Here is a 15,005-nt window from a genome sequence, read left to right as displayed (position 1 = left end):
GTTAAGACACGGAATGGCAATATCTTCTGCGATCCCAGCAGGGAGAAGGCATAGCCCAGACTGGGGTAGGAAGTGTGGTAGAAGAGTGGGGAACAACCGCATCCAAATCCAACAGGTCAGGCTTGATTAGGAGAACCTTGCCTTCGGCAGCATTATAAACATTACATGTGGTGCCATTGAGAGGTACCGTGAGTTTAAAGGGGAGCCCCCAGCGATAGCGTATATGAGCAGCTTGGAGTACTGAGGTGACTTCCTTCATCTCACATCTGCGATTAAGAGTAGCTTGAGAGATGTCTGGATAGATTTGGATTTTGACACAATCCAATTCAATATTATTGGTGCTTCTTGAAGATCGCAGGATCTCCTCAGTCAGGTAGTCTTTCATGCAGAGTATCACATCACGGGGTGGGGGGGGGGGTTTATCCACTGGAGGTTTTGGCCGCAAAGCCAAGTGAAGCCTGTCACATACAAAGGCTTTTGTAGGGGTGTCAGGGAGGAGGGCATGGAATAACTTGGTTGTTGCGGTCACAAGGTCTGTGACCATTTCCGGGATACCCCTCAGCCGAAGGTTATTCCTGCAATTGTCCAGGTCCTCCACTTGGGATTTCATGAATGTATACTTCTGTCAGGGATTCAAAATCCCTACAGAGATCTGTGTGAGCAAGAGTTAACTCAACATACTTGGTTTCAAGTAGATCAGTGTCAGTGCCCAGATCTGTGATTACAAGAATGAGTGTTGTCAGCCTTATGTAGTTCTGATTGAAAATTGTCAGCCAATTTTTCATAACTAAAGCAGATCTTGAAGACAGCCTGTTAACTGCATTGGTTACTCAGGATTCTCCCGCTACTGATCGATGACTGGATGAGGTAAGGCCAGAGGCACAAAGAAGAGCTAGGCCTGGGAGCCATCTTTAGTAATGCTGGCTCGTTCCTGTGCCCATAGGAGATAAATGGTTATAGACTACTGTGGCTAACTTTTTTTCTTTAATTTATTGCTGGACGACATACACCTTGTAGTGCCACAGGGGTGCGAGGTATTGTGGGTTGAAAAAAGTGTTGAGGTAGCTCTGTGCGAGCCGTTACTGTCTTTTACTCAGAGCTCTTACAGGAAGATTCTATCTCTCATCACGCCACGCATGCGCCCCCACTTTCTATACTTTTTGACTTCAGAAGAATGGTAGATTTCCATAAGCTTCTTACCAAAAATGTTATTATTTCAAAATATATAGTACTCCTAAAGGGTACTGTTGGTTGGGACCCAAAGGCAAATGGGGCCGATGTTGCATTTGGGTATCCATGAACAAAAGGTTTTAGCCTACACACAAACAATATATGGCAAACTATTAATTTGTATACTGTGGAGTGGATGTGTGATCTTATGAGTCACTTTACACTAGGGTACACACATCGGCTGTACTGCTATTGTGGTCGTGGGTGGGCACTGACAGCATGCATCCCTTCCATATCATGGTCTGTTTTGGTGAGCCAAGTATTGAGGTCTGTTTTGGGGGGAGATCTGGTTTGATCAACAATGTGCAGAGGCATACATAGTTGTGGCTACAAGGCTTTCTTATTTCCACATTTAGCTAGGGAGCCGGCATGCAGCCTCTCCCATGGGAGCTGTGTCTCTCTCTATGGGTAGAGACTGCAGACAGGCATCCATGGTTACTGTGAGACTGTCCTATTGTGCGGCATCTCGCAGGGTGGGGCGATCAGAAGCGCCCATATTAACATAAGTGTATTGGGCACATAGCACATCATAATTGGGGAGCAGGATGCGCCTTTGGCAGGGAGACTCGGAAGCCCAGCACGAGTCTTCACTGACAACGTGCTTTAAAAACACTGGGCGCATGTTGTAGAAACAGTGAATGGAGTTAGTGTGCGTTCCATCCATTTAACGCAGGCTTTGTGAGAGCAGAAATGATTTGGAATGAAACACTCTTGGGAAGACCCATACAGCTAAAGGCAAGAGAATAACTGAAGACATGCTTGTAATAATAATTCCTTGGCGTTATGGGATCTGTGTGGCATAGCTGTGTAGCAACATTACTTAGGACGACCAGCTCCAATCTCTCCAAAGCTATTTTATGACTAAGTTTGTTCTATTTTACTTTTATTAATAAAAAAAGTGTGATTTAACTGTACTTCTGTCTCAGTCTGATTTCATGGATTCTGACAATTCTCACCATGACCTCATTGGTGTTTGGTCCCGCCCAGTGCAGGCTGTGGAGGGAGGGCTCTAAGCACACTAATAGCATATAAAAAAGGTGCCTTAGCATGTTGGATTATACTCTAAGGCTGCTTTCACACTGGGGCGGGAGCGGCGTCGGCGGTAAAGTGCCGCTATTTTTAGCGGCGCTTTACCATTGTTTTAGCGGCGGTCTGCGGGCGCTAGCAGGGTGGTTTTAACCCCCGCTAGCTGCCGAAAAAGGGTTAAACCCGCCCGCAAAGCGCTGCTGCAGCGGCGCTTTGCCGGCGGTATTGCCGCGGGCTCCCATTGATTTCAATGGGTAGGAGCGGTTTAGGAGCGGTAAATACACCGCTCCTTCACCGTTGCAAAGATGCGGCTAGCAGGACTTTTTTCACTGTCCTGCCAGCGCATCGCTCCAGTGTGAAAGCCCTCTGGCTTTCACACTGGAGTGAAAGGGGCCGGTTTTTTCAGGCGCTACACAGGCGCTATTTTTAGCGCTGTAACGCCTGAATACCGCCCCAGTGTGAAAGCAGCCTAAGGAAGGGAGAAGGTTTCCAACTGTAAAGAAGGGTCATCCTCATTATTGGTGTTGTATATAACATGCGTTTCACCCTTTTATGCACGCCTTTGGCGGTTAAAATTTGTAAGATGTCTTAGGTAATGCACTAGGCGTTTGTGCCCTCCTTTTTTCTGTTTTTAATATAGTTTTATTACATATATACAAATCTTATAAATATTTTTATAGATCTTTTCATGTGACAACAACAAGAAATTACATTTTGCTACAATATAAAGTAGCGAGTGTGTACAGCTTGTATAACAGTATAAAATTGCTGTCCCCTCAAAATACCACAGCCATTAATGTACAAACCGCTGGCAACAAAAGTGTGTACACCCTTAAGTGAAATTGTCCAAATTGGGCCCAAAGTGTCAATATTTTGTGTGGCCACCATTATCCAGCACTGCCTTAACCCTCCTGGGCATGGAGTTAACCAGAGCTTCACAGGTTTCTACTGGAGTCTTCTTCCACTTCATGATGACATCACAGAGCTGGTGGATTTTAGAGACCTTGCGCTCCTCCACCTTCCATTTGGGGATGCCCCACAGATGCTCAATAGATCTTAAGACATGCTTGGCGAGTCCATCACCTAAGCTTCTTTCGCAAGGCAGTGGTCATCTTGGAGGTGTGTTTTGGGGTCGTTATGTTGGAATACTGCCCTGCAGCCTAGTCTCCAAAGGGAGGGGGGGGGGATCATGCTCTGGTTTAGTATGTTACAGTACATGTTGGCATTTATGGTTCCCTTAATGAACTGTACCTCCCCGGTGTCGGCAGCACTTACGCAGTCCCAGACCACGACACTCCCACCACCATGTTTGATTGCAGGCAAGACACACTTGTCTTTTTACTCCTCACCTGGTTGCCACCCCATATGCTTGACACCATCTGAACCAAATAAGTTCATCTTGGTTTAATCAGGCCACAGGACATGGTTCCAGTAATCCATGTTTTTAGTCTGCTTTACTTCAGCAAACTGTTTTCGGACTTTCTTGTGGATCATCTTTAGAAGAGGTCTCCTCCTGGGATGACAGCCATGCAAACCAATATGATGCAGTGTGCGGCGTATGGTCTTAGCAGTGACAGGCTGACCCCCTAACCCTTCAACCTCTACAGCAATGCTGGCAGCACTTGTACGTCCATTTCCCAAAGGTAACCCCTGCATGTGTACTCAACTTCTTTGGTCGACCATGGTGAGGCCTGTTCTGAGTGGAAGAAAAACAAACTAAAAAAATTAGATGTGTAAATAGCAGCACTACTAACGTGAGATATGATCACATTAACAAGACAATAAAAAACATATACGTTGTGTTTGACAAAGAAAAAAATCAAATCAGTCCATGTGTCTTTAAAACAGCACCAATGAAATGCCTTCAGAGTGTGAATGTGTGTAGAAATTCTAATTCACTCAGCTCCTCCTCCATGAGAATAGACCACCACCATAAAAATTAGGATGTACTCTTACCAGAGAGTGCTGACCACCTATTACAGGTGGTCAAAAGGGGCACATAAATCTCATATGCAACATCCACAGTCGTTTCTTAGCATACAAAGAGCAGGAGGGATCATCCAACTATCACATGAAAAACAAAAAACTCCACTGGTCTCAGATCGTAGTATCTAGTGGAATGTGAAATAAAAAGGTTATGGCGCTAAACCCTATTAGTGATGAGGTGAGTTGACTTATCAAATCCTAGTGTTTGATTTTTTATATAAAAAGAGAAAGAAAAAGAAAAGAGCTGTTGGTGATACCGTGAAAAAAATATATATATCCTAAAGCAATTTTATCCAAAACAAATTGTGTGTGATTAATGTGGAGTCAGCATTCATGTTCCATTATAATAAAAACAAAAAATGAGTATTAAATTATCATATACGTATCAGCCTGCTAAAAACATGTAAACCTTCATTAAATGTGCAAATTAGTGGAAATAATGTTAATATTCATCAGTATGTTAGTGTAAAACAGATTGTGCAAACATGTGCAAAAAAATGTACAAAAAAGCAACTAAAGGTCAGAACAACCAAGGATCAGAAATAATTTAACCATAAAATCGCATGAAGTCGCTAAATGTGCGAATAGACAATATTTTCAACCAATAATCGCATGAAGACGCATCTGTGTCCAATATAAGTCCAAAATTAATATTTGGCTTGGTAGTGCTGCCTCTTCAGACTATTTTTGTAATTGTTACAAAAAGTCAATGGGGGGTATTTGATTTATTCGTGCAAATAGTGCGGGCTTTCAATTAGAGAACTTCATCCCCGGTGCGCCACTCTGTGCTATAGTATGTGAATGCTCTCACCAGAGTTAATGCCCCTGTGGGGCTGGATGGACCTTCACAATGTAAGCCACTGTGTCGCTCTCTGGCTGCTGCTGGTGCACTGGGTGAAGCTTCGTTGTTCCGTCCGTATGGTATCCAACGTTAATTATATAAGGGAAGACATATCCATAGTGTAATACGTTCTTAACCAAATCGTTCGTTTATTAATATTAAAATCTACTCACATTTTACATTAAAAGCATGTGCATATAGGAAAAACTCCGCCGTTCGTCTCAAACGAGTGCACACAACGTTGAGACGAACGGCGGAGTTTTTCCTATATGCACATGCTTTTAATGTAAAATGTGAGTAGATTTTAATATTAATAAACGAACGATTTGGTTAAGAACGTATTACACTATGGATATGTCTTCCCTTATATAATTAACGTTGGATACCATACGGACGGAACAACGAAGCTTCACCCAGTGCACCAGCAGCAGCCAGAGAGCGACACAGTGGCTTACATTGTGAAGGTCCATCCAGCCCCACAGGGGCATTAACTCTGGTGAGAGCATTCACATACTATAGCACAGAGTGGCGCACCGGGGATGAAGTTCTCTAATTGAAAGCCCGCACTATTTGCACGAATAAATCAAATACCCCCCATTGACTTTTTGTAACAATTACAAAAATAGTCTGAAGAGGCAGCACTACCAAGCCAAATATTAATTTTGGACTTATATTGGACACAGATGCGTCTTCATGCGATTATTGGTTGAAAATATTGTCTATTCGCACATTTAGCGACTTCATGCGATTTTATGGTTAAATTATTTCTGATCCTTGGTTGTTCTGACCTTTAGTTGCTTTTTTGTACATTTTTTTGCACATGTTTGCACAATCTGTTTTACACTAACATACTGATGAATATTAACATTATTTCCACTAATTTGCACATTTAATGAAGGTTTACATGTTTTTAGCAGGCCGATACGTATATGATAATTTAATACTCATTTTTTGTTTTTATTATAATGGAACATGAATGCTGACTCCACATTAATCACACACAATTTGTTTTGGATAAAATTGCTTTAGGATATATATATTTTTTTCACGGTATCACCAACAGCTCTTTTCTTTTTCTTTCTCTTTTTATATAAAAAATCAAACACTAGGATTTGATAAGTCAACTCACCTCATCACTAATAGGGTTTAGCGCCATAACCTTTTTATTTCACATTTTCATTTCCCTCTCCTCCCCAATAAGGAAGTGAGGGCTTCAGGCACAGGCAGCTCTAACCCAGTATATTTTTATTTTTAATTTATTTCACATATTTCTATCACTTAGGAGATTTGGTTTTTCCATAGCGCGACTTTATTTATTTATTCATCTAGTGGAATGTATCAGCAAAGAGATAAAACGTACATAGTATAAATCTTTAAAACTTTGTTTTATTCAAATAATGCACGGACTTGCCATTACATTAAGGCCGGGTTCACACCGCTGCGATGCGGGAACGCCGCAAATCCGCTGCGTTTTCCCGCATCGCATGACTCCCGCCGGCAGTTCACACTGCCCTATGCGGACGGCTGGGAGTGTCAATGATATGTTAATGACACCCCCAGATCCGTCCGCATATCGCAGTGCGATCTGCCGACTCGCACAGGAATCGGATCGCATGGTGTGAACCCCCATGCGATCCGATTCTGTTGCGGACCAAAAAAAGGGTCCCGTGCGAGTTTGCTGCCGGAGCGATGCGAATTCAGCCATACTATCTGTATGGCTGAACTCGCATCGCTACGGAGATTGGATGTGATTTGCGGTGCAAATCACATCCGGATCTCCCCCCGCAGCAGTGTGAACCCAGCCTAAAAGAAAAAAAGTCATCAACCAAAACGGGCTCAATCTAAACATGAAAACAAGAAACTATGCCTTTACCCAACTGGTTTTGCCACAATAGGACTGTCCGATTAAACCGATGTATGGTCTTACCCACCATGCTCAGTTTCAGGGTCTTGGCAATCTTCTTACAGCCCAAGCCATATTTGTGTAAAGCAACAATTCTTTTTTCAGATTCTCAGATAATTCTTTGCCATGAGATGCTATGTGGAACTTTCAGTGACCAGAGAGCGATATCACCAAATTTAACACACCTGCGCTTGCCACCTGCCATTCACACCTGAGACCTTGTAACACAAATGACATCACATGACACCGGGGAGGGGAAAAATTTGGACATTGTACTCATTTTTGCTGCCAGCAGTTTAGGCGTTAATGGCTTTGTGCTAAATTATTTTGAGAGGACAGCAAAAATACACTGTTATACAAGCTGTACACACTACTTTACATTGTAGCAAAATTTCTTCAGTGTTGTCACATGAAAAGATATAATAAAAGATTTTCAAAAACGTGAGGGTGTGCTCACTTTTGTGAGATACTTGATAACAATTATTTTACTCATTGCAACAAATATAATATTGTAATTATGACTGACCAGTATTTGCTCCAAAAAGTGTTTTCCAGTGCAGAGGCAGTGGGAAAAGACCTTCATCCATAAACCCGACTGCCGAGTTTCACAAAAGAAAGTAATGATTGCTTTCTCAGCATCTGTGAGCTCTTGAGAAGAAACTGTACAAAATGTGGAGAAAAATCATCATTTAGTTAATCATACACAGTTCACAGTTATCAACAAATGATTAAATCAGGCAGTTTATTTTTGTGCAGCGAATTATAAAATAACACAAAGATAACCAGTAGACAGACATGGAATTACTTAGCAATCACATTCAAAAATCAAATATCCAGACTAAAATATGTCTAAACAGGGCCACCAGTCGATATGATGGGGCCCCATACAGCCAGTCTCAAAATTTGAATCTGCTGCACAGGGACGCCCTGCTAGATAATCTACCCCACACAGGCAAATGGCTTTAAAAACGCATGGACAGTAAATAAGGCAAGCCACAGTTTACAGCAGTTAAAGGAGAAGTTAAACTTTCTTCGTCTTTTTTCCCCCCTAAATTACAGCTCCCCTATGTACCAATAGAGCATTCATATACTTATTTTGCAAAAATATCGAAGCTTCTCATTAAATCTACAGACCACTTACCTTACTGTCCTCATCCATGTTTCCAAACATATCTATTGCTTTTGCCTTACTTCCTGCACAGCCTATAGGTTATGACATAGGAAGGAGTTGACCCATTCCCAGCTGCATGTTTTTTTTAAATGAGATGCAATCAGTGATCACCCTTCTTACATAAAATCCACATATACATTTAGATTGCATAGTGTATGGCCATCTTTATACAAGTAAATAGGAGGCAGTGGACAGAAACACTCAATTGTCAAGCCCCGCCATCAACTCTGCATTTTTTTCTGTTTTTTTTTTCAGTGAGGGGAGGCATTTTGGAGCATTTTCACTCATCACACATAGGGCAACCCATCCATCTAAATGGGCAGCCCTACACACAGCAATCGCCCCAAAGAAGTTTCAGAAGTTTTTTTTTATTAGAGTGGTGCTTTTTTTTACTGCAGCACATTTCTGAAATGCAAAGAAACATATGTGAATGGAGCCTCATTGTTCCTGTGACACACATGGGTAGCCTGTTGATTTGAAGTTTCTTTGGGGCGATTGCTGTGTGTAGGGCAGCCATTCAGGTGGATAGGCTGCCCTATGTGCGATGACTGAATATGCTCCCACCCCCAACCCCCCCCCCTCCCCCGCTATAAAAAAAAACAGAAAAAAAACAAAATGTGGAAATGCAAGTTCCTGCTATGCAGAGTTATGAATGGGGCTTGGAGAGCTGAGAGCTGCCCATGTCCACTCCCTCCTCTGCATAGCGTATGACCATCGTTATACAAAAACAATCTGCATTTTGTGTATTTCGTGAGAAGGGTGATCAAACGATTGATTACATCTTGTTTAACCAGTTGCCGACTGGCGCACGCAGACGTACATTGGCAGAATGTCACCGCTGGCCAAATGGGCATACCTGTACATGCCTTTAAATTTGTCGCTGTGCCATTGCATGCTAGCTGGGACTTCCATGAGTCGGGTCACGGGTTCCGCAGACTTGATCGCCGCGGGGATACCCGTGAACATCTCCTGGGAGGAAGAACAGGGAGATGCTAATGTAAACAAGCATCTCCTCGTTCTGCCTAGTGACATTGTCAATGATCTCTGCTTCCTGTGATTGGGAGCAGAGATCAGCGACGTGTCACACAGCTACGCCCCAGGACACACTTAACCCTTAACCTGCCCCCTAGTGGTTAACCCCTTCACTGCCCATGTCATTTACACAGTTATCAGTGCATTTGTACAGCACCGATTGCTGTATAAATGTGTCAAAAATATCCGACGTGTCTGCCATGTCGCAGTCACGATAAAAATCGCTGATCGCCACCAACTATCCCCTATTTTGTAAATGCTATAACTTTTGCACAACCAAATGCTCTCACACTTTGAATGACAATTACTTAGTCATGCAACACCATAACCAAATAATAATTGTATAATTTTTTTGAGACACTAATTTTTATTGAGTCTGCAAACTTTGGTGGAAGCAGATGGGAGCTTGATAGCACATGGGTAAGTTATATCAAATCACGATAAACCTACCCTTGGTGGATCTGTAATATCCAATAGCCTGTTCCCCTTTATCTGATTGGGGTCTCTTGCATATTTTGCTTTTATCTTTTGTATACAGCTGGAGGGCTATTTACTTGCTTGCTGTTGCGTCAATCTAGTTTTGAATATATCAGCCATCTTCCCATTTCTCATCTATACCCCTTTTTTTGGATCTTTTTATACAAATTAATGGGGTGGGTTTTTTTTTTTTTTTCTAGCCTTCTTTGACTAGTGACTGTTCTGGGTTTTTCAATTAAACAGATATAAATTTACTCCCTTGACTCCTGCACGACGATCAGAGCATAGATCACACTTGCCATTTTGCTGGTGCTAGCTTCTTTTCCTAATTTTACCTCCGGAAGAATATCCTGTGTGGATTTGTTTGCTCTAATTTATTGCCACTTATGCCCCCAATTTACTTATCCTGTGTGTTCTTTTGGGAGTTTGTTCAATGTGTTACCCCGCTTTTTTTTCTCTTTACTCCTGGGTGACTGACATGGAAATATTATAATTTATCATTGCTTGTTCTGCTAGTTTTAGATAAACACAAGTCCTTAGTTTTCAGACAACATTTTCCTGATGTCATAACTTAATAAATGATAACAATACCGTGCGGTCATGCCGAGATGTCCATAAATCCAAAGTATTCTTCTGCTTATACCACTGCACTTACAAGGAAAAGGGGACCATCCTTTCACAATCGACACATTCTGCTTTGGATTTAAAAAAAAAAAAACAACAAAAAGGGGACCAACAATCTGCAAATGACGGACCAGAAAGCTCTCAGCCCGATCAAAAACAATAAAACAACCGGCTGCAGGTGGCATCTATTCAATCAGGGTGTGTGGACTTTATGTGATGGGTCTGTTATATTTAAATTGTATTTATTATTGCGCTTGCATCATAGGCCGCACATCAAGTTATCAGACCTTTAGAATTCATTTTTGTAGAAAAACGTATGTATCCCATCCATCTTGGCTTTGCTCAGTATTATGGCAGCTGTATTACAATTAACAGCCTCATCGTAATCCTTTTTTTTTCTCTCAATAAGGGTTTATTGCATAAAATGTAAAATTACAAAATTATCTTAATCTAAACCCATTTTACAAATTTCACATACTCTAGCTTCTATGATCAGATGGGAAGTCATAGTGCTCATCCAATCGTCATTCTCAGACAAATATATAAAAGTATTCTGTTTTGACTTTACTAGTTTTAGTGCCTAACCCCAAATTCATCCCACAACTTAAAAACAAAATGCCCCTGTCTGGTGTTAATAGTCACCCTTGATCCAACCACTTCACATGGACAACCGTTTCTCTAGATGTTGACTCTACATGACTTAGTCCCTGTGGACTTTGGTAACCCAGTTACCCATTGTGGATCCCTGTACACTAACCATTTATCTAGGGGCTCAGTATAGGCGGAACCGCACCTTTGGTTCATATATTCTGTAGTGCTCATGTTGGGCTGGGCAGTTTTTTTTTAATCTTTCCAAATAACTGTTCTGCTTTATTATGACACAATTGATTGTTTTAATACACATGATTATGTAGGTATCACATATTACAATTGTACTTTTATGGTAACAAGGGGTGTAATATAGGCAGGCTAATTATAATCAGGACTCAAAAGAATGCAAACATGCAATAAAAACATTATTCGTGCCATGTGCACAGTGAGGGCAGTGTGCAATACATACAAAATAGAACACAATTATATACAGAACTTATACATTTCCTTTACAGTCTCCTCTCTTTTGATCAATATTTTGATCACTGACCATGCCTGCTATCACCTTTAACCTGGAACGTTCACACGCTTAGGTGAAGGTAGTCCTGGCTATTATATTTTCCATTGTGGAGAATAGCTGAGCAGCTTTATTACAAAATTACTTTTCATTGTGAACACATGAAGAATTATTTACAGAGTGCTGGCTGTACACTCCTGGAGGCAGAATGGCCTTCTAGCTTAATTGTTGGCAAGGTGACTTAGCATATGTAAACACAGACAATTCTAGCTAAAACGAAAGATGTACAAACCAAGCATTTCTGCGCATCATTTAGATCATTGAGAGGATGCGCGCGGTGTGAGCTCCCGTGCGCATGCTCGGACTGTGGTGAGAGGAGGAGGCACTAGTGTTGTACGTGCCGATGGTCCAATGACCCGACGGTGAGAGGAGCGTCCAATGAGCCAAAACTCGAGACGCATGCGCACAGTCCTGCAGGCGGGAAGGAGTTTAGCGGGGAGAAGCGAGGGGTCCGAGCGGCCAGCGGGACGTGTCGCTGGAGAGGCAGCAAACAGCGGCCATTAAGTGAGCGCGGAGTAGTGGTAGGCAATACAGCGCTATAGCAGAGGATGTTGGGTGTTGACAGTGTAGATGCCCACCCGCAGACTAGCCGTACTGTAGCCAGCAGGAGGAAGTAGCAAAAGTGCTAATGGAGGACTAATTGCATATATGACATCACAAAGAGCTGAGGAGACTACCATGTTACAGCCCTGTTATAGGTCCCCAGAGGCCAGGGGGTGTTGGAGAAGCTCGGGAGAGATACCCCCAGGATGCTGACATTAAACCACCAGATGGGGAGCCCACTACAGAATGGAGAAGGCCATCAGAGCAGAGCCAGATTTACTGTAGCTGAAGCTGCGACTTAAAAATCACAGCGGAGCCGAAAATCACAGCAGAGGAGAGAGACTATAAAGCCATCAGAGGTACAGGGGGGCATGGTGGGGAGGAGGAGATGAATAAGGCCACGGATAAAGATTTAAGTTGGTTTTCGGAGGTGGGTAGCACACCCAGGGAGAAGGGGGGGGAGGTGATACATTATGGGCCACTCTCTCGCCCCTCAATAACATCAGACTATAGGAGATCAGCAGGCATCTAAGTGGGGACCTCCTACACTACCCCCGGAACCCCCACAAACCCCCCTATGCCCCCCCCTCTAAGGTCCAGATTAAGGATGGGATGGATGTTGCCGGAGAAAAAGATATCTGTGGAGTGGATAATGTTATGTAAGCAGTGATAGAAAGTATAGCCCAGGAAGAGGAACTGATAAGGGAACCCAGGATACATGTGGAGGGAATGGAGGTAGAAGCGGAAACCATAAGAAGTGGGGTTGCCCAGGACTTTAACCACTTAATAACCGCCCTATAGCCGAATGACGGCTACAGGGCGGTTTCTTAACCCTGGGAGACCGTCATATGACGTCCTCCCAGAATTCCGCTCTCACGCGCCCCCTGGGGCGCGCACTCGAGAACATCCGTGACCGCTGGGTCCACAGGACCCGGCGCATCACAGATCACGGTAAACGGCCGCTCATAGAGGCCGTTTACTACGTGATTGCTCCGTCAAATGACGGAGTGATCACTTGTAAACAAACCGGCATCATGTTATGACGCCGGTTCCTCCCTCCCCCTCTCTGTACCTATCGGAACAGCGGAGGGGGAAGAGACCGGTGTCAGCAGCGATGTGGGCTGCATCTGCAGTGCCCACATCGCTGCTCACCGAAAATGAACCCTGCAACACTCTGCAACACTCTGCAACACTCTGCAACGCTCTGCAACGCTCTGCAACGCTCTGCAACGCTCTGCAACGCTCTGCAACGCTCTGCAACGCTCTGCAACGCTCTGCAACGCTCTGCAACGCTCTGCAACACTCTGCAACGCTCTGCAACACCCTCCAATATCCTGCAATGCTCTGCAATGCCATACTCTGAGATACCCTGCAATACCCAGCCATAGACAACCCCGCGCCACCCTCCGGTGCTTCTACCGACTTGCCAATACGATCAAATCCAGAATTTTTTTTTATTTTTTTTTTCAGGCTTGCCAGCTTAGAGGTGAGGACCTGTCATGCCATATTCCTATTACAAGGGATGTTTACATTACTTGTAATAGGAATAAAAGTGATCAAAAAACGAGAGTTAGACTTACCGGTAACTCAGTTTCTAGGAGTCGTCCAGGACAGCACTAGAGAGATAGGCTCCACCTCCAGAGGCAGGAAACACAAACCAGATCTTTAAAGGGCAGTCTCCGTCCCTTCCCCTTAAGTCTTGTAAACGAGAACTTCCCCGGAAACGGCTTCTGTAACGACAAAAACACTTGTCCAGCATTATAACAGCATATAGGGAGGGAATCCATGCTGTCCTGGACGACTCCTAGAAACAGAGTTACCGGTAAGTCTAACTCTCGTTTTCTCTAGTCTGTCCAGGACAGCACTAGAGAGGATCAACGAGAACTTACCAGATTAGGGGGGGGAACTACCGCTTGAAGGACCTTTCTCCCAAACGCCCGGTCTTGCGCTGAGATAAGGTCCAATCTGTAATGCTTTATAAACGTCGAGTAGCTTGACCAAGTTTCTGCTCGACAAATTTGTTCTGGTGTTGCTCCAGCTCGCTCTGCCCATGAGGTCGATAGCGCCCGTGTGAAGTGAGCCATGGGGGAAAAAGGACATTCCATTTTCATTCCTTTGTAGGCTTCTACAATAGCTTGTTTGATCCACCTTGCAATTGTATTTTTTCAAGCTTGTGACCCCAATTTTTTACCCGCATGTAAATCAAATAATGCATCTGATTTTCTAATGTTTTTTGACATCTCCAGATATTGTAAGACACGGGCTCTCACATCCAGTTGGCTGAACTCTACCTCCTTAGGATTAGTGGGAGACCCACAGAACGAAGGCAAAACAATTTCCTGTGTTCTGTGGAATTTTGTCACTACTTTGGGTAAAAACCCAGGGTCCATGCGCAACACCAGCCTATCCTCAAAAATTTGTAAAAACGGCTCTTTCACCGAAAGTGCCTGAAGCTCGCTAATGCGTCTGGCTGTGGAAATAGCCACTAGGAACACCGTTTTAAGCGTGATCCATCTCAAGGAAGGTTCTTCCTCCAGAGACTTTTACCCATCCCTGTAACACAATTGACAGGTCCCATTTGGGTAAAATTTTGAACGGAACAGGTTTAATCCTGGTCAACCCCTTAAAGAACCTGCTAACTAGCGGGTCTACCGCCAGAGGTTGATCCAAAAAAACAGACAGGGCTGCAATTTGTACCTTTAAGGTACTAATGGCCAGTCCCTTATCCATACCGTCTTGTAAAAATTCCAAGACTGTCGGGATACATAGACACCTTTTTAGTGTCCAACCATGAACAAAAAAGTTTCCAGTACTTAACATAAATTGCTTGGGTTACCTTCTTTCTACTAGAAAGAAGTCTTTTAATTACCCTATCCGAGAGTCCCTTAGACTTCAAGAGACTCTCTTCAGACGCCAGGCCGATAATTTTAGGGTCTGTAGTTCTGGTAACAGAACTGGACCCTGGGACAGCAGATCCGCTCTCTTGGGCAGTATGAGGGGAGGT

The 15,005-nt window shown here is 43.4% G+C and overlaps 1 protein-coding gene across 6 annotated transcripts in view; it reads right to left on the bottom strand.

The window, feature by feature from the left end:
• Nucleotides 1-15,005, bottom strand: part of ZFYVE26 (zinc finger FYVE-type containing 26) — a 1,794,472-nt gene that overhangs the window by 1,614,824 nt on the left and 164,643 nt on the right. For 5 of the 6 annotated variants that reach the window (XM_077465059.1, XM_077465061.1, XM_077465063.1 and 2 more), the window contains exon 5: nucleotides 7,513-7,646. In XM_077465059.1, coding sequence (XP_077321185.1) covers nucleotides 7,513-7,646 — 134 coding nt within the window. Of the gene's footprint in view, nucleotides 1-7,512; nucleotides 7,647-10,257; nucleotides 10,375-15,005 lie in introns of those variants that run through there. The other variant, XM_077465064.1, reaches the window with a different exon arrangement.

The sequence above is a fragment of the Lithobates pipiens genome, unplaced genomic scaffold (assembly GCF_037356315.1).
Source record: "Lithobates pipiens isolate NorthernLeopardFrog02 unplaced genomic scaffold, aLitPip1_a1.2 Scaffold_30, whole genome shotgun sequence".
Lineage (NCBI taxonomy): Eukaryota > Metazoa > Chordata > Amphibia > Anura > Ranidae > Lithobates > Lithobates pipiens.
This window is presented reverse-complemented; position numbering and strand designations above follow the sequence as displayed.